At 48.6% G+C, this 25,640-nt stretch overlaps 1 protein-coding gene across 1 annotated transcript; it reads left to right on the top strand.

The window, feature by feature from the left end:
• TMEM64 (transmembrane protein 64) lies at positions 1–25,640 on the top strand. Its single transcript, XM_056112575.1, has 4 exons — positions 1–135; positions 610–1,287; positions 19,177–19,332; positions 25,134–25,640. Exons 1-4 carry the CDS (start codon positions 1–3, stop codon positions 25,323–25,325), a joined length of 1,161 nt encoding a protein of 386 aa, XP_055968550.1. The 3' UTR covers positions 25,326–25,640.

A 25,640-nucleotide genomic window follows, 5' to 3' on the forward strand; every position in this document is an offset into this window, starting at 1 on the left:
ATGTGCCTGCCGCCACGCACAAAGGTCCGGCACGCACGCACGGAGGCCCCGCCCGCCCGGCTATATTTCCCTGCCCTCGTGGTAGAGGCCCCGCCCACAGGCGCAGATCTGCCTGCCGCCACGCACAAAGGTTCGGTAGGTATGCACGGAGGCCCCGCCCACAAATCTAGTTTTTCCCCGCCCACATGCGAGAGGCCCCGCCCACACGCACAGCGGTCCGGCACGCTCGGACGGAGGCCCCGCCCACCCAGCTCGATTTCCCCGCCCACGCGGGAGAGGCCCCGCCCCCCAACGGCGCCGAGCCACGGGCCCGCACGCACAGAGGCCCCGCCCCCCGCGCAGAGGCCCCGCCCCGCGACCCGAGGCTCCGCCCCCGCGGCCGAGAAGGGGCGGTCTCCGGCCGGCGCGGGGTCCCGGGGGTGTGCCCCCTCGCCCCCACCCCAAAGGAACGAACCCGGGGAGCGGAGGCCGGCCGGCGGCGCGCGGCCGGGCGGGGCATGCGGAACCCCGCAGCGGCGGCGGCGGCGGCGGCGTTGGCCCCGCCCCCGGCGCCCGCCCCCCCGCGCCGAGCGCTGGGGCCGGCGGGCCGGGCCGCGGGCGGCGGGCGGGGCCGCGGCGGCGGGCGGGCGCCTCCCCCGCGGGGGCGGGCCGGGCGCGGCGGCGGCGGCGGCGGCAGCGGCAGCGGCGGGCGCGCTGCTCGGCGCCTGTCTGGAGCGCCACGGGGCGCCTGTGGCCGCGGAGCTGCCCGCGCCGGGAGGAGCCTCGGCGGGCGGCCCCGGCGGCGGCGGCGCGGGCGGCGTGGCCGAGGTGAGGCCGTGGCGCTGCGGCTGCCTGGGCAGCACCTGTTGGTGCCGGAGCCTGGTGCTGGCGTGCGTGCTGGCCGCGCTGTGCGGCGCGTCGCTGGCGCTGGCCCGCCGCTCGCTGCAGCACCTCCTGCTCTGGGTGGAGAGCCTCGACTCGCTGCTCGGCGTGCTGCTCTTCGTCGTGGGCTTCATCGTGGTCTCGTTCCCCTGCGGCTGGGGCTACATCGTGCTCAACGTGGCCGCCGGCTACCTGTACGGCTTCGTGCTGGGCATGGGGCTGATGGTGGTGGGCGTCCTCATCGGCACCTTCGTGGCGCATGTGGTGTGCAAGCGGCTGCTCACCGCCCGGGTGGCCGCGCGCATCCAGAGCAGCGAGCAGCTCAGCGCCGTGATTCGCGTGGTGGAGGGGGGCAGCGGCCTGAAGGTGGTGGCGCTGGCCAGGCTCACCCCCATCCCGTTCGGGCTGCAGAACGCCGTGTTCTCGGTGAGTGACGGGCGGGCGCCCACTGTGACGTGTGGGGTGTGGGGGGGGGGTCCGGCGACTTGCTGCCGCCCCGAGACGTGGGGGCCCAGACCGGGCCACCCCCTGGGAAATGCACCCCCGCCACCCCGCCCTCCCTCTGGCATCCCAGCCCGAGAAAGCCGGAGTCCCCCGGGAGCTGAGAGATGGAAACGTTCATTTTAAACATCCTGTCATCTTGGCAAGCGGGGAAGGGGCCCGGTTCGGATTTCTCGCTTTCTCCGTGGCCTGCCTGGAAGCGTCCAAGTTTCACTCAAGTTTTTTTTTTTTTTTTTTTTTTTTGGCAGCTGGGGGGCTGGAGAAGTGTTTGTTCAACAGCCCAGGGGTGGCTGTCCACGCCGTAGTCGTTTGCACTTGGGTAGAATTTGGGAGTAGGGACCTTTCTTTTCCTTTTGGTTTCCTTGCGGGGGTCTTTGAACCCAAAGCCTCACCAGGTGGTGGATTCTGAGCGATGTTCCCGATCCTGTGCTGGTACCTCTTTGCTTTACACAAAGGGGGAAAACCTTCACTGTTTTACCCTTCTTTGGAGGAACTTCACTAGGTTGGGAATACAACTGCGTAGGACAAATAACCCCTTGCCCAGTGGTTGTGGGTTTTCAAAATATATACTGTTTTTGAGGTTACATGTGGCGTTACGATTCATGCTTTTTTTGCTTAAATCTTTTGGGCATCTCCACCAGCCGTCAAAGTGCCAGCCGCCTGCACCCCTAAAGCATAGGTACTCTCCCGACACTAGCCTTTGCTTCGTTTTCGGGTTTTACTTGGCCAGCTTGGATCTGGCTAGGTTGTGCACATCTTCATATAAGGGTTGGAGGAGAAGTACTACTCAGGCGATCAGCTGGTTGAAGAAAATCAGATCTTTACAAACAGTGATTTCGGAACAAATTATCAACCCGATGATCTACCTCTGATTTCCTGTTTATTTTTTTTTGGTGGGTGCGGGTGGGTTCACACCCTGCGGTGCTCAGGGCTTGCTGCTGCAGCTCCTGGCTCAGGCAGGAACCAGATGTAGGGATTCAAACCCAGGTCAGGTGTGTGCAAGGCAAATGCCTTACCCTGCTCTAACTATCTTTCCAGCCTCCTTCTTTCCTTTTTTTCTAAAGTGCAGGGATTGAAATAGTTTAGATTTCCCAGATTCAGTTACTCAAAACTCCAGAGTCCATCGGTTTCCAGGAACTCTACCTTAAAGCTAGACCTAAAAGTATGCCATGTCAGTATTTAAAGAGATACAGGGTTCAAAAATACAGGGGCTAGTGTATTTTCTAGTATGTTCAAGATCCTGACGTATTTTTGAAAAGTTGTTAGGCTCCACAAACTTTCTCCTTTGTATTAGGGACATCAGCCTGTGTCGTGAAATTGAGGGGATTTCCACCCCCCCCCCCCCTTGTTTCTAAACTCTTGCCAATCTGTTGATTTTGTTTTGCTGGTTTTTTGTTTGTTTTTGACCTATAGCAGCAATGACTAGCATGAGGCCTGAGGAGGAGGGATTTGGTTTTTGGCACTTAGGCAGCTTTGTTCAGGGGTCACTCCTGGTGAGGCTCAGGGCTTACTCCTGGCTCTGTGCCTAGGGATCACTCCTGATGATGGCAGGAAAGCTTAGGCCGTGCTGAGCTGGGGGTTGAACCCGACTTGGCCGCATCCAAAGCCAGTGCCTGAGTCCTAAGCCCCTGTACCATCTCTCCAGCTCAGGGATTTTCTTCGCGGTTAACTTCGATGTGGTCTGTACCTGAAATCCTTAGTTTTTCACAGCTTTCAGGAGTTTGGAGTGGTAAGATGAACTTTGACCCTGTCTTGGGTAATAATAAATCAAGTGTCCGGAGGTTTTGAAGGAAGACTCTCTCGGGAACCTGAATTTTGTGAAACTATTCTTTTATTCTCCAGGGTTTTTTTTTTTTTTCTTTTTTGGGTCACACCCGGCGATGCACAGGGGTTACTCCTGGCTCTGCACTCAGGAGTTACTCCTGGCGGTGCTCAGGGGACCATATGGGATGCTGGGAATCGAACTCAGGTTGGCCGCATGCAAGGCAAATGCCCTACCCGCTGTTCTAGCTCTCCAGCCCCTTATTCTCCAGTATTACTGTGATCCTTGTGCCTTGTCTGACTGAGTGCAGTGTGCCTACTATGCTCTGTTCTTTTCACACTTGGTTCTTCTGGCAGGGAGGCAGGGCTTGGGCTGCACCCCGTTTTGCTCAGACGTTACTCCTAGATCTGTACTTCGGAATCAGCCCTGGCATGCTCAGAAGCCCATCTGGGGTGCCAGTAATGGAACCCCAGTTGTCTGGATGCAAAGCTAATGCCCTGCCTGCTGGTCTATTCCTCTGACCCTACCACAAGTATTTCTAATCTCCTGAGCCCCAGGGAAGGTGATTCTGCATATCCTGCAGAATTGCTGAGCAGGTGCAGTTGTGATGGAATTCTGTCTGCAGGAGGCTCTTCACCTTGGTCAAATTGCCTGTTTGTAGAATGAGGAAAGGAGAGAATCAATTGTGAAGGATTGTTGGGAAGATTACAGAGAACAAATACATGCAACCGAGCCTGGTGTAACAAACACTCCATGTGGCTTCTGTCTCTCAGTGCTCCTTTACCCACAGTCATCCCGGAACTCAGTCACTGCTAGAGTCAGCCTTTCCCATGCGGGTTGATGACAGGGTGCCAGCCCAGGGCCCTATCTCTGCTCGAGTATCTACTACACTTAAGCAAGTGCCTTGCTTCTAGCATAAGCACTTGTTATATGTTCATTCAAAATAAGATTTTGTTTTGTTTGTTTGTGTTGGGGCCATACCTGGCAGTGCTCAGAGATCACTCCTGGCGGGTCCCCGGGAACTGTAGGGGATGCTGATCACTCCTGATGGGGCCTAGGGAACTGTAGGGGATGCTGATGACTCCTGGCCAGGCCCAGGGAATGGTTGGGGATGCTGACCACTCCTGGTGGAGTCCGGGAAACCATGGGGGAGGCTGATCACTCCTGGCGGGGCCCAGGGAACCGTGGGGGATACTGATCATTCCTGGCTGGCCCAGGGAACTGTGGGGATGCTGGCTGTTGAGCCTGGGCCGGCTGAGTGCAAGGGAAGTGCCCTGTCAGCTGTACTCTCGCTCTAGCCTCAGGCTTGTCTCTGACCGGTTAAATATTTGAGACATTATCTTTTGTACTTGGAAGAAGGTCATTGTGCAGTGGAGATCTGAGTTGGCCAGTGCTGGCCGTGCTTTGCTCCGGGGTCAGGAGGAAAGAAGGGAAAAGCCCTGTCACCTCGAAGGCTTGATTCCACAGCCCCTCGCTCCGGACCCATCAAATGAGAAACACAACTCAGTGAGGGTCAGGAAGGCGGGATGGGCTGCAGTTTCCAGGCTGGGGGTGGAACAGTAGATTCCAACTGGATGGTCCCTGAGGCATACACCATCTCAAGACTGAAAGAGTTAAGTTTGGGGGGAGGGTAAACTGAGGACCAGCTCTCCTTATCTTTAGGCTTTGGGGCAAGGAGAGTTGTTCTTGGCTAATAGTGTTATCGGGAGGGTTTCAAATGACTCCTTGAAACCCCGTTGCACTGTGTCACTGAGGAGGAAATGGAGGCCTCATCTGGGAATGCCTTCTCAGTCTCTCACCTATCACGTGGCTAAGCTGAGGCGTGAGCCCGAGATGGGTGGATATTGGGTCACTGTCACTGTCCTCCTGTTGTTCATCGATTTGCTCGAGCGGGCCCAGTAACATTGTGAGACTTGTTACTGTGTTTGGCATATCGAATACGTCACACATAGCTTGCCAGGCTTTGCTGTGCGAGCGAGATACTCTCAGTAGCTTGCCACGCTCTCCGAGAGGGGCGGAGGAATCAAACTCGGGGCGGGGGGGGGGGCATGTTGGTTGCACGCAAGGCAAATGCCCTACCCGCTGTGCTATTGCTCTAGCCCAGATATTGGGTATTCTACTGAAAAGTTCATTTGGTACTGCAGGACGTTGGGCCTTATGTCATGCTCCATACGTGCATAGGACTCACCGTGCTCCAGGTGCCATCTCCCCATCCTCCCCCCACACAGAAAAGGACCTCTTGCTTATTCCTGCCGTCCAACTCCCTTTTCCCTCCCGTAAACTGCTGTAGTTTTCACTTTCCGGGGGGTTTTGTTAGTAAATAATCGCTCTGAGCCAGCAGCAGGTTAGTTTTGAAGCTCTTGTCTATATTCTTGATCTCGGTCGTGGCCAGTTTTCTGAGTTCTCTGCTTACAAAAGTGGCCCCAGCAATCAGAATAATTTGCTCACTTCAGCCAAGGTACACAGTGGCTTCTCTTCCCTTTTCCTTTTCCCTTTCCTTTTGAAGAGGGTTGTTCTTCCCCAGTGGCGTTGGGCCTTCGGGGCCACTCCCGGCCGCAGGTGGGGCCTGGCGCTTCTGTGGCGTCGCAGCTCAGCCCAGTATGGGGGGGGGGTCCCCCACAGACACCCCTTGCAGGGCCGTGCAGGCCAGGCAGTTGCAAGGATCCTGGACCTCTGGTCCTCGCCGCCGGCCTGTGGGGTCCTGTCTCCTGCCCCTGCTCTCACCGCTTCCACCTGCGAGGGTCTCACTTCCGACTGGCCACAGTGACCTATGGGGCACAGCTAACTTCAAAGCGGTGGCCCAGGAGGGGCTGAGCACTGGAGAGTTTGGTAGTTGTTTTTATAATGCTAGCCCTTGGCGCCCTCCTCCTCCTCCCCCTCCTATTGTCTAATCATTGCTTGGCTCCTGTGGTCTCTGCCTCCTGTGTTTGGCCGGCTGCCCCTGCTCAGGCTTCTCTGCCCCGCCTGGCTCCTGTGTCCAGACCAGGCTTTTCTCTCCCCAGAAAGGTGTTTCTGAAATGCAGATCAGATCTTCAGATCTTGGTACTCCTTCCCCGGAAGCTCCCTCACCTGCGTTTCATTTTCCCCTCAGGATAAATTCCACATGCTCACTTGTTCGCCCTCTGTAGTCTTGCCTCTTTGCCATCCTGAACACTCTCTGATGAGTGCAGTGTCTTTAATCCTCAGCACTCCGAGAGGTAAACATGGTCTTTCTGATGTAAGAGCAGAGCGGATCTGTGCTCTTGCATCTTCAGGTGAAACTTTTTTTTTCTTCTTCAAATGGGGGTGGAGAGATACTACACAATTGCTAGAAAAACTGATTGGACAATGAAAGGACTTGTGACACATCTGGTAGTCGAAGTCCTAAGAGTCCTTAGGCCTCAGGAAACAGCTCAGTGCTGAAAACTGCCGGCACGCTCTGGGCTCCGGAGTCCGATGTCCCGAGTAAGCCATGTCCCTGTGCTCCCAAGGCCTCTGCCTTCCCTCGGGTCACTGCTCCGAGATGCAAGTCATTTTAACCCTTAGTTGAGGTGGGAGGCACACCCTGGCTTTGTGCTCAGGGGCTACACCTAGTCACACCGTGGGAGACAACATATGGTGCCATGGTCCTGGGAAGGAACCAGAGTCGTGGCTGTAGTTCAACCACGGGCAAGGCAAACCCTAACCGCTGCCCTGTATCTCCTGCCTGAACCACTGACTTTACCCAAAAAATAATAAAGACAGCATGATGGTTGTCTGTTGTAGGTAAATGGTATTCATATAGATTCTTGCTGCCCTGTATCTCCTGCCTGAACCACTGACTTTACCCAAAAAATAATAAAGACAGCATGATGGTTGTCTGTTGTAGGTAAATGGCATTCATATAGATTCTTGCGATATGGTTATTCCATAGGAGACCCTGTCTCTTTTCTTCATTTATTTATTTACTTTTGGTTTTGGACCATACCCAGTAGTGCTTGTGGATCACTCCTGGTGGACTGGATGGATTGGTTCCTTGACATTAAGTTTTTGAAATATAAGTAGAAAAGGTGTAGCATAAAAGATCTTCAGTGGCCAGAGTGAGAGTATAGCGGGTAGGGTATTTGCCTTGTATGCGGCTGACCAGGGTTCAATCCTCAGCATCCCATATCTTCAGACATGTATAGCACATTGCAGTCTACAAACAGATTTGTACTCCTGATCTCCCTTAGTCACCAAAATAGTTCATCGAGGTGTTAGGAGTGACTAAGAGACAGCTGCATGGAACGAAAATTTCGAACACTGGACCAGACGCGGATCTAGCAAGTTTGAGCGGGTCAGATGTAATCTCGCAGGCCTTCTGTGGTGAAATGTGTGTAATAACGTTTGCTGTGTAGCTGATAAACATGTCATTTGTCCATTATACACTATTTCCCTCCGCATTCCAAAAGGAGGACTTGGGAACTCATTTTCTAATTTCATTATCTAACATGTTTATTGCACTTCTGTGTTGGTACTCGGAGATGCACACAGTACCTGTTTAATACTTCTTAGCAACTTGCCCTCGTTTTATCATGCAGGTCATTGAGGCAGGGAGTGGTGAAGTAATCGCCCCCAGGCACATAGTTTGTCAGGGGGCCAGTTATAAAGCTAGCGGGGTACTAGTTCAGGGTTCTCAGAACTCTGAACCATGTTATTCTAAGAACAACACTGTGTAGCCACGGCAGTGTATCTCATACCAAACGTGGACCACTTTCCCACATGACAGGGCCAGTTTCCTGGGGGAAGAATTAGGCATCACCCACGGATTTTAGAGCAGGGGTGAACTGAGGTGTCCCCTAAGCCAGGTCACTGATTTTGGTGCCACACATAAAAGAAAACCATTTTTTTAATTTAAAAGTAATTAAAAAAAATCCAAATAATATTTCATGCATGGGAAAGTTTTGTGAGCGTCCAGTTTGCATGTTTGTAAATAGTGTTCGTGCAGTATGGTGATGCTTATTAGTGTCCCTACTGGAAAGACGGAGCTCAGAGTAATGAATAAGCAATGGGATCTGCAAAGTTCAAGAAAAAAGAGTGACTGCCTAGTATTTTACAGGAATAGCTTATGTTGGAGCAATCCCTGGAGTAAAAATACAGCCAGCCAGCAAGCTGGGTCCTGCCAGAAGTAATCTGAGAGAAGAGCCAGTAGTAAGCCCTGAGCACCGGCAGGTGTGGTCCAAAAACAAACAAAGATTATTTAATCTGGACGGGATAGTAATTTATGCAATTTGTGACAAAAATAGTCACAGCAAAAGATGATAGAAAGAGAGATGTTAAGGCAAATGTTACTCTAATGAATAATTTTCCTACTTTGCATTAAATAATCATGAACAAGGTAATTCATAATTTGTAATTTAGTCATGCATTTCATAATTGAAATGTTACAGAAAAACGTTCTTGACTGGTTTGGGGCTAGGAAGCCAGAAATATGGTAACAACTTAATGTCATGGATATTTCAAAAGAACTTTTTGAAATATATTGTGGGGGCTGGAGAGATGGTACAGTGAACTTGCATGTGGCGAACCAACGTCCGATCCCTGGCACTCCCGTCTGGTACCCAAAGCCACCAGGAGTAATCCCTGAGCACAGAGCCAGGAGTAAGCCCTGAGCATCGCCCATAAGCAAAAATAAATAAATAAATAAAACACAGAGAAGTCTTGTGATAGTGTAACATGCTTACAGTAGTGTTTTCTTCCTCATGCTTATGGGCTGTCCCATTTCTGTACCCTCCAGGACTGCCCTTACATCTCTTCTGGTCAGCCCCGCCCCGCTCGCTTGGTGCTGTCGCTTCTGTCTCCAGAATGCAAGCAGGTGTCGGTGTGCCCTTGGCAATACTCATGTTCTGTTCCCTTTCCTTGTTACGCATGCGCGGGATCGTCCCAGCTGGGCACCCCTTTTTCCGCCTTGCTTGCACCCTGCCTTTCTCTGGGGCCGTGCTGGTTGAAGGCAGGCCGGCGCCCTCTCAGAGCTGAGGCGTATTCCGCAGCCTAGTTTGTTTGCAGGGGCAGAGAGCGGCAGGGGCTCCCCCGCCAGGGCACAGGGGAGCCGGGTCCCTTGCAGAGATCCTTGGCCAGCCTGTCCGGTTGCTTCCCGGCGGAGGTGGGAGGATGTGGTGCCTGAGATGGCCCAGGGCCAGTGCCACCGCTTCTTTTGCCTTGCGTCTAACTTGGATACTTAGTATCGGCTCTTTCCCACAGCGGTTGCGGTGGGCAGGGATGTGCGCGCTGCTCTTCTCGTGGGCGTTTGTGTGTTCCTGGCATAGATGTCAGGGAATGAAATATCTGGGTCCTGTACAAGTTCTGCTTTTTATCTCTCTGCAGTGGGAGCAAGGTGTGGGGGCTCCGGAACCATGCTGGGGAATACCCCAGGGTCTCTCCTTGCGGTTTTCCACCGGCCAGGTTCAGTGTGAGCCATGAGCAGTGGGTACCAGGGCCGAGTGGGGTCTTCACAGGGGTTCCCAGCAGTGATGTCTGGGATCAAGTCTGGTTGGCCACGCCCCAGGCCCAGTGCCCAGTACTAGTTGTGATATTTGAGAAGCGATTGTCAGAGACTGCCCTGGGTGCCTTCACACCCAGCAGGGCAGAAATGTACCTTTTTTTTTTATGTGTTTCTGTTTGGGAGTGAGAGGCTCCCCAGGTCAGCTCCTGAGCTGGGGCCCAGTCATGATCCTGGGGCCCGTCATGCTCTGCCTGGTAGGTCAGAGGGATGGTTAGGGCGAGGGCTTGAGGCTTGGGGGTGCTTGGGGACCCTCCACAGTTGCACCCAGCAGTGCTGTGAAGGCCAGGGGCTGCCGGGAGCAGCAAGAGCCCTAAATGCCTTCGTCTTCCTGCCCCAGGGTTTCCTTCCGTTTTCTCCACATCCCACCAACAATTCCTCCTGGTTTGGGTCCTCCATGATATATATATATATATATATATATATATAAAGCTCATGGACTCTTTAGGGACTTCAAATTCTGTGTCAGCTCCTTTGTGACTTTGGCAAAGTGATTTTCTCACCTCCAGTTTTATGTATAAAAGGAGGGATCTTAGAGTAGATCTCGAATTCACTCTTCATCTCAGAATTTGCTCATCAAAAGGCAAATATTGGGGCTGGAGCCATCCTTCAGCTGGTAGGATGCTTGCCTTGGACACAGGCAACCCAGGTCCAATCCCTGGCATCCTTGATGGTCCCCTGAGCCTGCCAGGAGTGACTCTTGAGTTGCTGAGTCAGGAGTAACTCCTGGGCATCACCAGGCAAATACTGGGCCAATGCGAGTATAAAGGTTAGGTTTATGCCTTGCGCACAGACAATCCGGCATCCCATATGGTCTCTCAGTCCTGCCAGGAGTCGCCCCAAAGCACAAGAAAACAAGGCATAATTCTGAGTCACAACAGGATCTTTCAGAACTAATAGTGTGTTTTATGAAACTTGCAATTTTGCCATCATTTCTGTGTTGTAGATTAGACCACAGATCCGGATACAGATTCTGGGCTGTAATGCCTGGGTTGTGTCTGTGCCAGCCTGGCTAATGATGACGTACGTCTTCTTAAAATACTTGATTCACTTATAGTGTTACAGTTCAGATAGAGTAGGAAAAAGGACATGCACTTTGTGCTGGAGGGGACTTGAAGCATAACTGGACCGGGTGGATAGCATGGCCAGAGTTGGCGGTCACAGCCTGCCTGGCAGGGCCTTGGGCCTCATAGTAGGGCCTTGAAATTAATTTCTTTTTTGTTTTGTTTCAGTTGTCCAATTCTGTGATTTTTTTAAAATGCCTTTACAGGCCTAGAACTTATTAAAAAACAAAACCAAAAACCCTCTGTCTGAAGCATATTTATCATAGTAACAAGTTTGTTTTATTCCCCCCTAGAGATTTTTAAAAATTATTTAAAAGCAGAGAGATTTTGTTAAAACTTACTTTAACACTATTTTTTTGTTGTTGTTGTTGTCTATGGTGTAAATATCCTTTGTAAATACTTTGAAATGTATAGCAAAAACAAAGAAGAAAACTACCGTGCACATTTTATGTTTCTAGTGTTTCAGTTTGTGGGCCAAGCCCAGCAGGGCTCAGGGGCCGTAGGGGGAGCTGGGGATTGGCCAGCCACAGGAGGCCCAGATTTTTGTAGTTTTTGCATTTTTTTAAGTGAATGTGCTTTTCTTATATAACCTGGCGTGTTCCTGTCCTTCCCTTCCTGCCCCCACACCGATTTTACTGAATGTAAAGAACATGTTGATGATTGTGCTACTGAGTGATTTCAGAATCAGCTGCAGTAAGTACAAAGGTGTCTGTCCTGGAGTCAGGTTTCAGGGTGAGAGCCTCCAACCCAGGGCACAGAGGGGTGAGAATAGCAACATTGTAAACCCCATTATAAACTTTGTAAAACCACAGCTTCTTAAAAGAAAAGAAAAGAATTGCAGTGACCACACAGTAATTCTTTTCCCTCCTAGCTTACAGCTGGCATTTGATCCATATTTGTTCAATAGTTCATTCATCGTGACTATAAAAAGGACCTGTAGCTGAAATCAAAAATGTTATATGAGATACAGTGGTTTTTTTGTTTTTTCGTTCGATTTTTTTTTTTTTTGGTTTGTTTTGGGAACCACAAGTGGTAGTGCTCAGGGCTTACTCCTGGCTCTGCTCTTAGAGACCAGTCCTAGTGAGCTTGTGGGACTCTCAGGGGATGCCTGGGATTAAAGCCAGGTTGCCCCCATGCAAGGCAGGGGCCCTCTGATCCCTAAAATATGCATTTTTTCCCTCCAGATAGAAAAGGTGTATCAGGTATTCCAGTGATAATTAAAAATGATTGCTCTGGATAAGAACTGAGTGCTTTTACCTACTGAAAGTAGGTAAAAGGGTGTGCATGGGGGAGGGCGGCTCTGTGTGTGTGTGTGTGTGTGTGTGTGTGTGTGTGTGTGTGGTGGGGGGGGAGAGAGAGAGAGATTGGGTAGTCGAAGGGAGTGGATGCTGGAACACTGAGCGACTGAAACCCAACCCTGAACATCTTTATAACATCTTTATATCTTGTGATGATTAAAAAGAACCAACACAAAGCTGTAATTTCTGAGTTGGCAGGATGCTTGCCCTTAGGCAGACCCTCTGGGCCAAGCACCCCATAGAGTTCCCACAGCATCGGAAGAGTGCAAAGCTCAGAGGAAACCCCAGGCAAACCCAACCCAGCCGGGTCCATTTCTTAACGGAGTCTGGATGTGGAGAATGCAGGGCTGGGGCCGGGCGGGCGGGGCAGGGGCTGACACTCCCCTCCAGCCTGGGATAGGAATCAGTCTGCAAAGGCCTTGAGCACACTTGAAGCAGCTTTCTTACAGGTTTTAGGATTTTTTTTTTCTTCTGGTCCTTCCCCCCCCCCCATTTTGATGGGATCTCTTTCTTTCTTTCTTTCTTTCGTTCTTTCTTTCTTTCTTTCTTTCTTTCTTTTGCTTCTTGGGTCACACCCTGTGATGCTCAGGGGTTACTCTTGGCTCTGCACTCAGGAGTTACTCCTGGCAGTGCTCAGGGAGACCATATGGGATGCTGGGAATCGGACCTGGGTCGGCCGCGTGCAAGGCAAAAGCCCTACCCACTGTGCTATCGCTCCAGCCCAGGGGATCTGTTTCTTTTATGGCACTATTTCCACTAGCCCCTCCTTGCCCGCAGAAAAATGAATTCATCTCCAAACCATTCACAGTACCCCAGAGAATAAGAAAGAATGTATTCTGATGGCGCTTCTAGAATGCTGCTGGCCCGAGGCTGGCACTCCCAACTCGCCATCCCCTCTCCGCGCCACTTGGGACTGCCAGCACTGCTTTAGGGAGAACAGTTCTAACTCACATCCCGGCTGTGGAGGCAGGAGTTTCCATGAGTAGCTACTCGGGCGATGTTTCCTGTCTTTGTAGCAAGAGGTAGGGGCTCTTGCCAGGCATGTGGCCAACCTGGGTTTCCCCAGCACCCCAAGCGGTCTCCTGAGTCGGCCAGGAGTGATTCCTGAGTGCAGAGACAGAGCCAGGAGTGACCCCTGACCACTGCCACCCCCATTCCCAGGCAAAGAAAAAAGATAAAGATTTTTATGTTTTTAAAGTGTTTATTTCAAATCAAGTTTTCTGCTTTTTTTTTTTTTGCTGTTGTCTTTTTGAATTTATCAGGACACCGTGATTGAAAGCTGTCCATAATAGAATTGTTCCAGGGATACTGTGTTGCAACACCAGTCCCACCACCGAGGGTGTCCCTGGAGTCCCTGCTGTCCCCGCCTGCCCCCTTGGCAGGCGTAGAACACATTGCTTTCATATTGCTGGCTCCGACAAAACTTAGAGGAATGTCAGATGAAATTATCAGAAGACACGGCAAGCAAACTGTTTTAAAGTTGATGAGTAAGGTCACTGGGATGGCAAGTGCTCTAAGTTAATTATATTTTGAAGCCATATTTTATATATTAGCTTTATTGTAAATGGAAAAATCTTACGTGTTGCCCTTTGGTTAAGTCATTTCACTCTCCTTACAATGCAAAGTCGAATTTATTTATTTCTTGCCATTTTAGCTTTTGCTTCCTTTATAATGTAACTTTTCAGAAAGGAAATATAGATAACAGCACCCATTTTATTTCTGTAGGATGAGTATGTCATGAAAAATTTGATATATTTAATGTTTTGAACTAAAGGTCCTATAAAATCAGTCGAGTGATTTTTTTTTCTTTTTTTTGTTTTGATTTTTGGTCCATACCTGGCAGTGCTCAGCAGTTACTTTTGTCTCCGCAGTAAGGAATTCCTTCTGCCAGTGCTCAGGGGATCAGACAGGATCCCGGATTTGAACCCAGGTCAGCTGCTTGCAAGGCAAGCGCCCTAGCCATTGTACTATCCCTTCATCCTCCAGCTTTATTTCTGGTATATGAAATCTCTTCTTTACATAAGTGTTGGAAAACTTTTATATTGAAAGACTATGGACAGACCCTTTGCGTTCTGACATTCTGGACCTTTGCCCTAATTTATTTTTAAAAAGATGATTTTCCTGTGTTTTATGTCATAGTCTACTAACTCATTTTAGTTTGTACTCATTTGCTGGAGCAATAGCACAGCGGTAGGGCGTTTGCCTTGCACGCAGCCAGCCCGGCTGACCTGGGTTCGATTCCTCTGCCCCTCTCCGAGAGCCCGGCAAGCTACTGAGACTATCTCGCCAGCACGGCAAAGCCTGGCAAGCTTCCAGTGATGTATTCGATATGCCAAACACAGTAACAACAAATCTCAACATGGAGAGGCGTTACTGGGCCCGCTGGAGCAAGTGGATGAACGAGAGGACAGTGCAGTGCTACTCATTTGCTACATTTGATCCATTCATGCAGAAGAAAGGTCTTTATTTCTTTCTTTTTCTTTTTGGGTCACACCTGGCAATGCACAGAGGTTACTCCTGGCTCTGCACTCAGGAATCACTCCTGGCGGTGCTTAGGGGACCATATGGGATGCTTGGAATCGAACCCAGGTCGGCCGCATGTAAGTCAAACACCCTGCCCGCTGTGCTGTCGCTCCAGCCCCAGGAAGTTCTTTATTGCTGCGGCTTGCTGTGGGAGGGCTGGAGAGAGTGTGCGTTGGGCTGGACGCGTGAGGTACGTGTGACCAGCCCAGGTTTGATCTTCTTGGGCTTCCCTGAGCTCTGCCAGGCGCAGACTGTGAGAGCAGCCAGAACAAAACAAAAACTAGCAACAACCACACAAAACAGATTGACAGGGGGACCTTCCTCAAGTGTCGCTCTATTCACATTGTCCCTGGGCTAGATTCCCCACGGCCTTGCACACTTGTCCCTGGTTTAGCAAAGCACTTGAGCAGTATCACCTTGCGTACTTGCCTGGTTTTGATTTGATTTTTGGGATTTGGGGCCACCCCACAGCAGTGCTCAGGTCTTACTTCTGGTAGTGTTTGGGGGGAGCCATATGGATTGTTGGGGATCAAATCTGGGTCAGCCACGTTAGGCAAGCACTTGACCCATTGTACTCTCTCTGGCCCCACTAGCTTTGATTTTAAAAAAGTTATAGGCACATGTCCCCACTGTGTTGCCAATATCACAGACCTGCCAGGACTGTCCCTGCCGCACCGCCCTGGTCCGTCTCATCTGTGCCCGTCGACCTCGCAGCTGTCAGTGTCTGTTGCAAATGTGTGTTTGCCTCCTGGCGCCTTCTCCAGCTCCTTCCAGTACCTCTTTTCCCTTCCTCCTTCTGTACAGAATCCTTCCCGAGTCCCCCCGTCCTGCCAGTCCTCCTGAGATGTGTTGTTACTGATCTCAGGGCGACGGTGTCTTCCTGTCTCTCTCGGGCCCTTGCGGGAACATCACGTTTGGTACTGCCATCGGATCGGTAGTTTCGTGAATTGCTCACAGTGAATCAGTGTAGCATTTGCAATCTTACTATGGCAAGGTGAATGTAACCTGACTGAAAATAGGGTTTATGGGGTTATTAGATAGCCATGAGAATAACTTCCAGTTACATTCTGTAGTTGATTAAAATACCAGATCGGAAAGGAGGTAAGATCTACCAGTTCGTTTCCTTCCTGACCAAAGAATTGGAGTGAGCAGCCCGTGCTCAGGGATCCCGGATTTGAACCCGGGTCAGCTGCTTGCATGGCAAGCGCCCTAGCCACTGTACTGTTCCTTCATCCTCCAGCATTATTTCTGGTATATGAAATCTCTTCTTTACATAACTATTGGATTTTTCTCTGTGATTGTCAAACATGTAGGGAAACTTTTATACTGAAAGACTTTTCAATATAAACTACATGGTGGTCCTGGATCTTGACCCCTGGGGGGGGTGGGGGGAGGGGGTGAGGGAGGGGCAATGATAACTATCATTAATGGGAGTGTGAAAAGTTTATTAGGAGAATAGGAGGCTCACATAAAAAGTGAGTTAGGGCACCAATGAGATCGTGTAGCCTTGCCACGGCGAACCTGGGTTTGATCCCCAACATGTATATGGTCCCCAACCCTCCTCAGGAGTGATCCCTGAGTGCAGAGCCAAGAGGAAGCCCCGGGCACAGCCACATGTGACGACAAAACAAAACCAATGCGGAGAAGACGTGATTAAGTCACAGAAACATTTACCAGGCATAAAAGATAAGGGATGCTTAAAAAAAAAAATGTTTGCCACTTGAAAAAAGCAGGTTTCCTTACCACATAAAGAACTCCAGAAATACGGGCTGGAGCAACAGGACAGTGGGGAGGCATTTGCCTTGCACGCAGCTGACCTAGGTTTGGTTCCCAGCACCCCATATGGTCCCCCGAGCATTGCCAGGAGTAATTTCTGAGCGCAGAGCTAGGAGTAAGCCCTGAGCATCGCTGGGTGTGTCCCTCCCCGAAACTAAAACCAACCAACCAACCAACCAAAAATCACTTAAGAGTAAAGGAGAGGGGTGGAGCTCTTGCCTGGTGTGGGTCAAGAATGGGCAGATGTGCACAAATAAGGCCGGAAGAAGTATAAATAGAAAGTGTCCCTGGGCCACTGCTTCACTGGGCCACGTTGGTCTAAAATACTGTGTGGATTTTGTGGGTGCAGCTTTCCGTCTCTCTGCTGGGGCCCCGCCCCACACCCCACTCTGTGTCAGATGCCCACCCCATCCTCTCGCCACCCCCTCTGTAATCATCATAGTATTTGCAGTCTAAGAGTTATTTTTGTCGCGACTTGTTTTTATCCCCTTTGGTTATTTTTATTCCTCTTTTGAGGAACCGTCTTCTTGCACTTGTCCATCCTGTTTGTTTGGGCTTCTTTCATGCGACATCGTCATCTCAGGCTCAGTCCCGGTAGTTGCAAAGGCAAAGGGTCATCTGTTCTGTTTAATGACTGTGTCTGAGGCTGAGAGCTGTCTCTGGGACTGCCTGGGGAACTATGTGGTGTGGAACCCAGACTTCCCATGTGGAAAGCATGGGCTCAGGTCTTTGTTTTTTCTGCTCTGCCCACCCGGGCTTTCAGCGTCTTTATTTCTTCCCGAGTCCCTTTCCCGTTTTCTGTAGCGGCTACTGGACACGCCACTGACCCCACCTGGGTGAGAGCATCCCAGCCCCTCCATTGCCTTGTCAACTTAGGTCGTTTCCCTTCTTTTTCACGTGCTCATTCTCTCGGGTGTGGGATAATAATCGCATGCTTGGTTGAAAGAACAGATATTTAAAACCAGAATTAATATAGTCTGAAGTAGTGGGCCAGAAAGATCATACAGCACCTCCAGGAGTGGTTCCTGAGCACTGACCTAGGAGTCAGCCCTGAGTACCTCTGAGTATGGCCAGAAGCAAACAGACAAATGGTGTAGCCTAACGACCTTGAGCTCTCTAAACTTAACAGGGTGAAAATTTAATTCTTAAAGCCTGATAATGGTACAGTAAGAGGGACGTGTCAACTTTGCCCATTGGATTGTAAACCAGTGTGAACTGTTTGGGGCTACTTCGTTTTTAGTTTGTGACAGTAATTCCACTCCTAGTGTTCTGCCAGTAAGTTAATGGAGGGTCTGAGAGATAGTGCCGGCAGCATCTGCTTGCCTTGAATGTAACTGGCTTAGGGAATTTAGTTCCCAACACCCCATTTGGTCCCCCGAACTCCACTAGGACTAATCCCTGAGCACAGAGCCAGGAGTAAGCCCTGAGCGAGCACTGCCAAGTGTGTCCCCCAAACCAAAACATCCAAACCAAAATAACCCCAGAAGCCTAAAAGAATGGGAGAGGCATTGCACAATCACTATACTGCTGTATAGTGGGTCAGCCCAACGCCGAGTGACTTAAGCCTTTGTTTATCAACTTGTTCACACCTGTGAGCCTGGACCCATGCGGTGGGCCGGCCATCGCAGACCCCTCACCCAAGCAGGAAGTCCTTCCTGTCTCCTAGTTGCTTCGGGTCAGGGCGTCCTTACGATATAGCGGGTCCCTGTCACTCAGCTCCTCAAATAATGCGCGCAGATGTGTGGGCCGGGCTTGTAGATGTCTTGGGGTTCACCAAGGAGCACTGGCACCCCGTGAGGCGCACTCAGCTTTCCATTGGCAGGCCGCTGTCTAGTTTCGCTGTTGGCTGCAGACATGGGTTCTTTGCAACACGGACTGTTCCGGAGAACTATTTAAGATCTGGCTGTTTGCCTGCTCGCAGGAGAGATGGAGGTCCTTTTCTGTTTGTTTCCTAACTAGAAAATAAGCATCTAGTAAGTACAGGCAGTCCCCAAAGTCACAGCCTCCCACACAGATAGCATTCGCCCCCAAATTAAATAGCAAAGGAAGATATCTTCACATACAAGAAACAAAATGTGAAGGCGGTTTAAATGACCCACAGCAGCAGAGGGGTTAAACTCTGCTACGGTATCCCGTGCTAATAGGATTGCACAACTGTGATGGCACCTTCATGTGAGTGTTGATTACTAGGTACGGCTCAGATACTTCTTATTCTAACAACCATGCATGGTCGTGGTGATTATTATTTTTTTTTTTTGCTGTTTTATTTTTTTGCTTTTTGGGTCACACCCGGTGATGCTCAGGGTCTACTCCTGGCTCGTGCACTCAGGAATTACTCCTGGTGGTGCTCAGGGGACCATATGGAGTGCTGGGAATCGAACCCAGGTTGGCCACCTGTAAGGCAAATGTCCTACTTGCTGTACTATCGCTCCAGCCCCGTGGTGATTATTTTGCAGATGAAACGACTGTAGGCAGAATGTATCATTGAACGCTTAGCACTAGGTTGTCGTTCTCAGGGTAAGTAATTTGCAGGGTGATTACCACGCTGCCATTTCAGTAGGCTCTGAGAAATAGCTCCAGGAGGGAGACTCACACGGCAGATTTTGCTAAGTGTCATATGTGCACATTCCACTTATCTGGAAGAAGAAAAGACCGTCTAAAGTGCCTTCAGTGGCACCATAATAGAGAATTAAGTCTTTCCTTTAATATTTGTTTCACTCTGAGTCTTTCTACAACTTGCCTGTATTCCTGAGGCGAGTCAGAAAGCTATGTAATGTGTATGAGTCGCTGGATTCCCTTGCAAGAAAAATCATGAGCAAAGGCCATGCAGGTTGCAGTGAGTGAGGCTGGCATTTGATCCACGGGGCCTTCATTCCTTCGAATCTGTGCTTCCAGATCACTGATCTCTCCCTCCCCAACTACCTGATGGCGTCCTCGGTGGGCCTGCTTCCCACCCAGCTCCTGAATTCTTACCTGGGCACCACCCTGCGGACCATGGAAGACGTCATTGCCGAGCAGACTCTTAGCGGATACTTCGTTTTCTGTTTACAGGTGAGTCTAAGGCCCGGGTGCTCCTCTCTTTTTCCAGTCTGTGGGGCATTGCTGGTCTCAGTCTGACTGATTTGATGACAAATAATCTCAGAGGGTTTTTATGCCTTTTCTAGTTCTCTCAGTGCAACTTCGTATTTCAACAGTCTTTACATTTTCAGGTATATGGAGTGTTTGGAGCATATTTGTTTCAAACTGAAAATTCTCTTTGAGAAAGGGTGCAGCAAACTGGTGTTTTTTAATTATTATTATTTAAATGACTTTATTAAGGTATAAGTTAATCACACTACAATATTTACTTTTTTAAAGACTATAGGTTGCATGTCATCTATTCTAGTGGTGGATTTTTTGCACTGATTCATTTCCCAACCAAACCCTATTATTGTTTCTGAAGAGATAATGGTGATCGTGACTAACCCTTTGGTGGAAGCTTTATACATTATATTTTAAAACTCGTTTAATGCTTGCCAATACTCCTGGAAGTACTCTTATTAATTTGAACCAACTTGGGGTGTGCGTCTCTCACCTCTGGAATCAGTGGCATCACATTAGAAGCTTAAAATTATTCGTGTCAGCAGTATTTGCACCATGGACACTGCCAGGGGCTCCAAATTAAGCATTTCCTCTCCGATCCCCGAGCACTACCTTACCAGCAGACTGTTAGAGAGGACTTGGCCTAAGAGCATAGCTGCAAGACCCAGTATCAGGATCTGAACGATGCTCACAACCAGTAGACCACTACTATGCATAGTACAATAATGAGTGTTTTCTGATCCATTTCTTTGTTATTTTTAACTTGTGGTGTTGAGAATATGGTATCATTTTACAGATTTGCTGTTAGTGGCATTGTTGTCAAGTTTTGGGGTTAATATGTTACATAGAGCCAGAGTTCATTTTCTTTGTGCTTAAGCAGTTGTGTGAAAATAAAAATTAAGTCTGGGAATATTAATATTATAAATAAAATGGCTTTGTTTTAAGAAAAAGATGTCATAATCTATTTGGCTATTGATATTCAGGTAAAAAGTTAGTCTTTTTTTGTTGTGAATTTTTCTTCTTTTTTCTTCCAAAGATAACGTGAATCTAGATTTGGGAGATTTTGTTATTTTTATTAGTGTGCCACATTATAAATGTTAATGTGACATTAAGTTGTAAATACATTCTATCTGTGATGACTTACATTTGTGATCTTCACGAGGTATAAGATTCTGTCTTAACACCACGTTCTCAGACTTTTAGTTTATTTGTTTGGCTTCTGTAGCTTTGTTTTTGGGTCAGAGCTGGTGATGCTCAGAGTTTGCTCCTGGCTCTGTGCTCAGAAACCCCCTGAACAGGGGTTGGGGACCACATGGGATCAAACCCTGGTCGGCTGTGTGCAAGGCAAGTGCCATTATCTACTTACTGTACTATCTCTTCGACCCCTGAAGACTGAGTATATTTAAGCATGATTTGTTTTTCTGCTTTCCTACAGACCACTGAACCATTTGAAGTACTTCCCTTGTGTGGGTCACCCACAGTGGTGTTTGGGGGCTTCTTGCTTTCATGGTGCTGGGCGTTACTTCTGTAATGGGGATAACATGTGATACAGGGGTAAATTAAAGCTTGTAAACGCCTCCTAGGAGCTGTCTCCTCAGCCTTGAAATACCTTTTTCAGTCTTGATTATATATATGTAATTGCAGTTCTTTATTATAATTGTATATATCTTAGCAAATTGCTCTTAATTATAATTGATAGCATTATAATAGGATAAAATTTTTTATCCATTTGTCAGTTTTTGTTTTGGTTTTTAGTATATAGAATTCTCTCTTTTCCTCTGATTTCTTACTCTTTCTTTGAGTAAGCAAATTTAAGCTCAGTTTACAAAAGGCAGTTATTTCTTAGGTCTAGAATCTGAAAAAAAAAATCATCCATCAACACCAAGTGGCCTTGATTTGATTTATTGCTATTTATAGCTTATTTTGATTCAGAAAGGATTTGATTCAGTTTACAGAGAACACACAGAAGAATGAAAAGAGGGCAGAGAAATCCCTTTGATGGGGAAAATAGGCAGGAAGGAAAGAATGAAGGTAGATGAGGGTCAGCCAAGTGCCCGTGGCCTTCTTCCTATTGGCTAGAAAAAAGCTGATAGAATGGTGGATTTACCCGAGTTTTATGGCATCTAAGAGAATCCACAGTCAGAAAATATTAAGCAGGCTAAATAAGATGTTCATGGAAAAGTAGACTGTTTCTTGGCTTCAGCCTAACCCAGATTCATGGAAATGTCTTTAATTCACTTACTCATTTGTTTTGTTTTCGGGCCACACCCAGCAGTGTTCAAGACTTACTCCTGGCACCCAGGGATGATCTCTCCTACTGGTAATCTGGGGGACATTATAGGGTGCCAGGGAACAAACCCACCTTGGCCACATGCTCTCTCTCTCTGTCTCTGTCTCTGTCTCTGTCTCTGTCTCTGTCTCTCTCTGTCTCTCTGTCTCTCTCTGTCTCTGTCTCTGTCTCTCTGTCTCTCTGTCTCTCTCTCTGTCTCTCTCTCTGTCTGTCTGTCTCTCTCTCTCTCTCTCTCTCTCAGGCCCCTCTTTCCTAGCCCCCCTCAGCCAGAACCCAGCTCTAGATGATGTACTTTGTATCATTTCTTCTGTTAGGGAAGTCAAAGAGCCAGATTGGCCTTACTTTCCTTTTTGTTTTTCTTTTTTTTTGCTTTTTTCTTTTTTGTGTCACATCCTGTGATGCACCTGGGTTCTTCCTGTCTCTGTACTCAGGAATCACTCCTGAGTGATCCTCTATGGTGCATGCGGGACCATATAGGATGCTGGGAATCCAATCCGGGTCGGCCACGTGCAAGGCAAAGGCCCTACCCACTGTGCTGTCATTCCAGCCCCCGGCAGTGCTTTTCATGCTTACGAACTTGAGCTGACTTTCCAGCACTGACCCATGTTATCCAGTTCATTTTGTCTCACCCTCAACCTCCTCAGTGAAAGATTCTGAATTATCTTGACCGTAAATTTTTCACCCTTCTGCTACTTGGCTCTTCATTCTCATGAAAAGATCTCTCATTTCTTGCTTAGTAGAAAAGTCAGAAGCTTCCAGTGGAAACTCATCATTTACTCAGAAGTCACCTGATTCCGTTCTGCTCGTGATGCCAGCAAGCTTTTAGCTTAACAGTGAGCGATCCCACTCTCTTTCTGTGTGAAGGTTTATACTCTACCTGCGTTGGATGCTTTTGTTTGAATGAAGGAAACAAGTTACTAGGTGTGCTGGGTGCTGGAGGAAACTGTCACTGTCACTGTCCTCCCGTTGTTCATCGATTTGCTCGAGCGGGCCCAGTAACGTCTCCATTGGAGACTTTTGTTGTTACTGTGTTTGGCATATCGAATACATCACGGGGAGCTTGCCAGGCTCTGTCGTGCAGGCGAGATACTCTCGGTAGCTTGCTAGAACCTCCAAACAAGCTGGAGGAAAATCCCTTGGAAATACGGAGCCAGTTCATCCTTCGGGAACTTGAAACTGTTTTCCACTGAGTCTAAATTTACTGATGGTATCTTTGCCATATCCTCTCCCCGTCTTCTCTAAGGTCATCACTAACCTTGTTGATCCCAGCTCCTATTCTCTATACCTCAGTGTTGTGTGAAAAGTTCTCAAGACAAGAAGGGTCATCACTGGAAACAGATTCAGAGCGCTGGGTCCAACTCAGATTCCTGTTCCAGTTACCTGCTCTGACCTCTCAATAATCTGAGACTGAGCCGTGCTGCTCTTCAGATACTTTCTTCCCTGCTTCTTTAACAACTACTCTTGTGATTCTGCACCCGCACCCTACATACACACACACACACACACACACGCACGCACGCACGCACGCACGCACGCACGCACGCACGCACGCACGCACTCCACTCCCCACTGGCCTGACTCACTTCCAGCCCCTTCTCAACTCTAACTTGAGGCTCTTCCAAGGTTCTTATCCAGGCTCTCTGGTGTCATGCTGAAAACTCTCTCCTTGACAAATCCGATCCCTACGTTGGTGCTTTGATAGGACTTGTGTAAGGACACCCCTAGTTCATAACCACAGCTCAGTCTTAAGCCCCTTCACGGAGCTGCTTTGGATGTGGCATGTGTATTTTCTCCTTGTTTTTTCAACTGTATGGGGCTTAAACTCTCGGGCTCTTCCAAAACAAGTACTTTTAGGCTGACCTGCATACCCACATCCAGTCCAAATTTCTCACTTAAACAGAATTAACTATCTCATGCGTATCGTTTTTTCATCAAATTTGCTGGCAATCTTTTTGTCTCTTTCCATGGTAGTCCTCTCCAGTGATAAGTTAGGATTGTTTCCTTGTTTGAAGACAGCTGAGGTAGCAGAGCGGCAGATTGTTACGTTTTGTTTTTGAATGAACCCTCAACTTCGCAGCAGGGGTGTGGGTGTGACTGGCAGTGTTCCAGAGACCACACAGTACCCAGGGATAAGCACTGGACTTCCAGAGGCAAAGTACGCACTCTCGCCCTTTGAACCCTGTCTGTAACCCTGATGCAGGAATTAAAGTCTTTAATTAGAATTAAGTAATGGGTACTCTCTAACAGTGCCCCTTGGCACAAGTTCCACATTTCCCCCACCTCTGGCTCCTTCGTGCCCTTGGCACTTGGGTTTAGAATACTTCCACCTTAGGAATTCTTCTCTGTGTCTGGTGGTGGTTAATGCACTGATGAGTAGGCGCGGTTGGAAAAGCATACTTTAGGATAGGTTACTGTAGCCAACAGGATGCACTCTGACCCTTTTATCGAGATTGCTTGCTTCTAGTGCTGAAGAATTGCTTTACAAATGAACTCCAAGAAATGCAATTTCAAAAGAGTTACAGAATGTAACTCTTTATATATAAAGAGTTTAAACATTCAAATCTCCGGTCTGGTAACTTGTGAACAGTGATTTCCTGTGGGATGGCGGGCATGCTCTTGGAGGCCTAAGCGACTCAAGGCCAGTTTCCCGGGGGTTGCTGAGCCCGGAATGGCGCCCACTGGAGGCTGGGCTTGTCTTTTTCTTCCTCCTCTAAATGTTTTCCTTTTTCTCAAAGTACGGACAATCTCATGCACATAATCTCTGGATAATTTCTTCTGAAGCTTGAGTTTCATTTTTTAAAAAGTGCTTCTTTGTATTTAATGTTGGAGCCTTGCCACTGGTTCTTTTGCAAGTGATAGTGCACCCCTCTCTTTGACCAAGAAATGGACATTTATAGGGGCCTGAGCGATTTAGTACAGCAGGCAGGGCATTTACCTTGCACAAGGTCCACCGAGGTTCAATCTCTGACACCATCATGGTTCCTCAGCCCTGCTAGGAGTGAGCCCTGAGCCGAGAGCCCGAAGGAAGCCCCAGAACTGAGTGTGACCCCTAAACAAAACAAAAAAGAAATGAACATTTATAATTATGCAAATATATAACACTATGTTGATTGTATTAATGAAGTATAAGCCATCACTACCTCTGTTGTAGACATTTATTAGTTCTTGAAGGAAGCTTTTTTAGTACTTTATCAAATTAGCATCATTTCTGTGAACTAAGCGGATATAAGTCTGCCTGTATTTATCTAATACTGCATAATGGGTACCTGAAGGTTTTGACCTTCCATTCCCAGAAGAAATAGTCAAGGAAAGAAAGAATAATTATGTGTAAACCTTTCCGAAATAAAAAACAAAAGCAAAGCCCTTTTTGCATCACTCTTAAGAAGCATTCAGTTTGAAATATTTCTTAGCCAAGCATTTATTAAAATTTTTTTTGCTGTGTAAGATACTGTTAATCGTATTGTTTTATTTTTATTCACAGATAATTATAAGTATAGGCCTCATGTTTTATGTCGTTCATCGAGCTCAAGTGGAACTCAATGCGGCCATCGTAGCCTGCGAAATGGAACTGAAAACCTCTCTGGTCCAAGGCAACCAGCCAGCTCTCAGCGGCTCCTCATTCCCCAGCAAGAGGACCCTCGCGTTCTCTGGAGGCGGAATCAACATCGTATGATGCTAACGAAATGGGTGGTCGTCAAGCGCTTCCTGTGCGGTCCCAAGATCTCGTGACGTCTCACTTAGCGGGCAGTGACAACTTCAGATTGTCTGACGGCACGAAAGAAGTGAACTGGTTTTTGAATTGCACAATATTTTTTAAAGCGAACAGTTGTCTACTGGATAAGGACCTGTAAATGTCAACGCAATTTTGGCTGCACCTCTTTATAATTTTTGTGCCTGTAATGGCCTAGAGATCTGCACTTTAGTGTTTTAAAATTTTCTTTCCAGGTACTTAAGAACAGAAAATCGTTCCCCTCCTCAATCAATGTCC

The sequence above is a fragment of the Sorex fumeus genome, unplaced genomic scaffold, assembly GCF_029834395.1.
Source record: "Sorex fumeus unplaced genomic scaffold, SorFum_2.1 ptg000002l, whole genome shotgun sequence".
Lineage (NCBI taxonomy): Eukaryota > Metazoa > Chordata > Mammalia > Eulipotyphla > Soricidae > Sorex > Sorex fumeus.

Coding starts and splice junctions, on each gene's coding strand:
- TMEM64 (XM_056112575.1), top strand. CDS start 1: ATGTGCCTGCCGCCACGCACAAAGGTCCGGCACGCACGCACGGAGGCC. Junction 136..609: donor CCGCCACGCACAAAGGTTCG/GTAGGTATGCAC, acceptor GCGGCGGGCGGG/GCCGCGGCGGCGGGCGGGCG. Junction 19,333..25,133: donor ACTTCGTTTTCTGTTTACAG/GTGAGTCTAAGG, acceptor TTTTATTCACAG/ATAATTATAAGTATAGGCCT.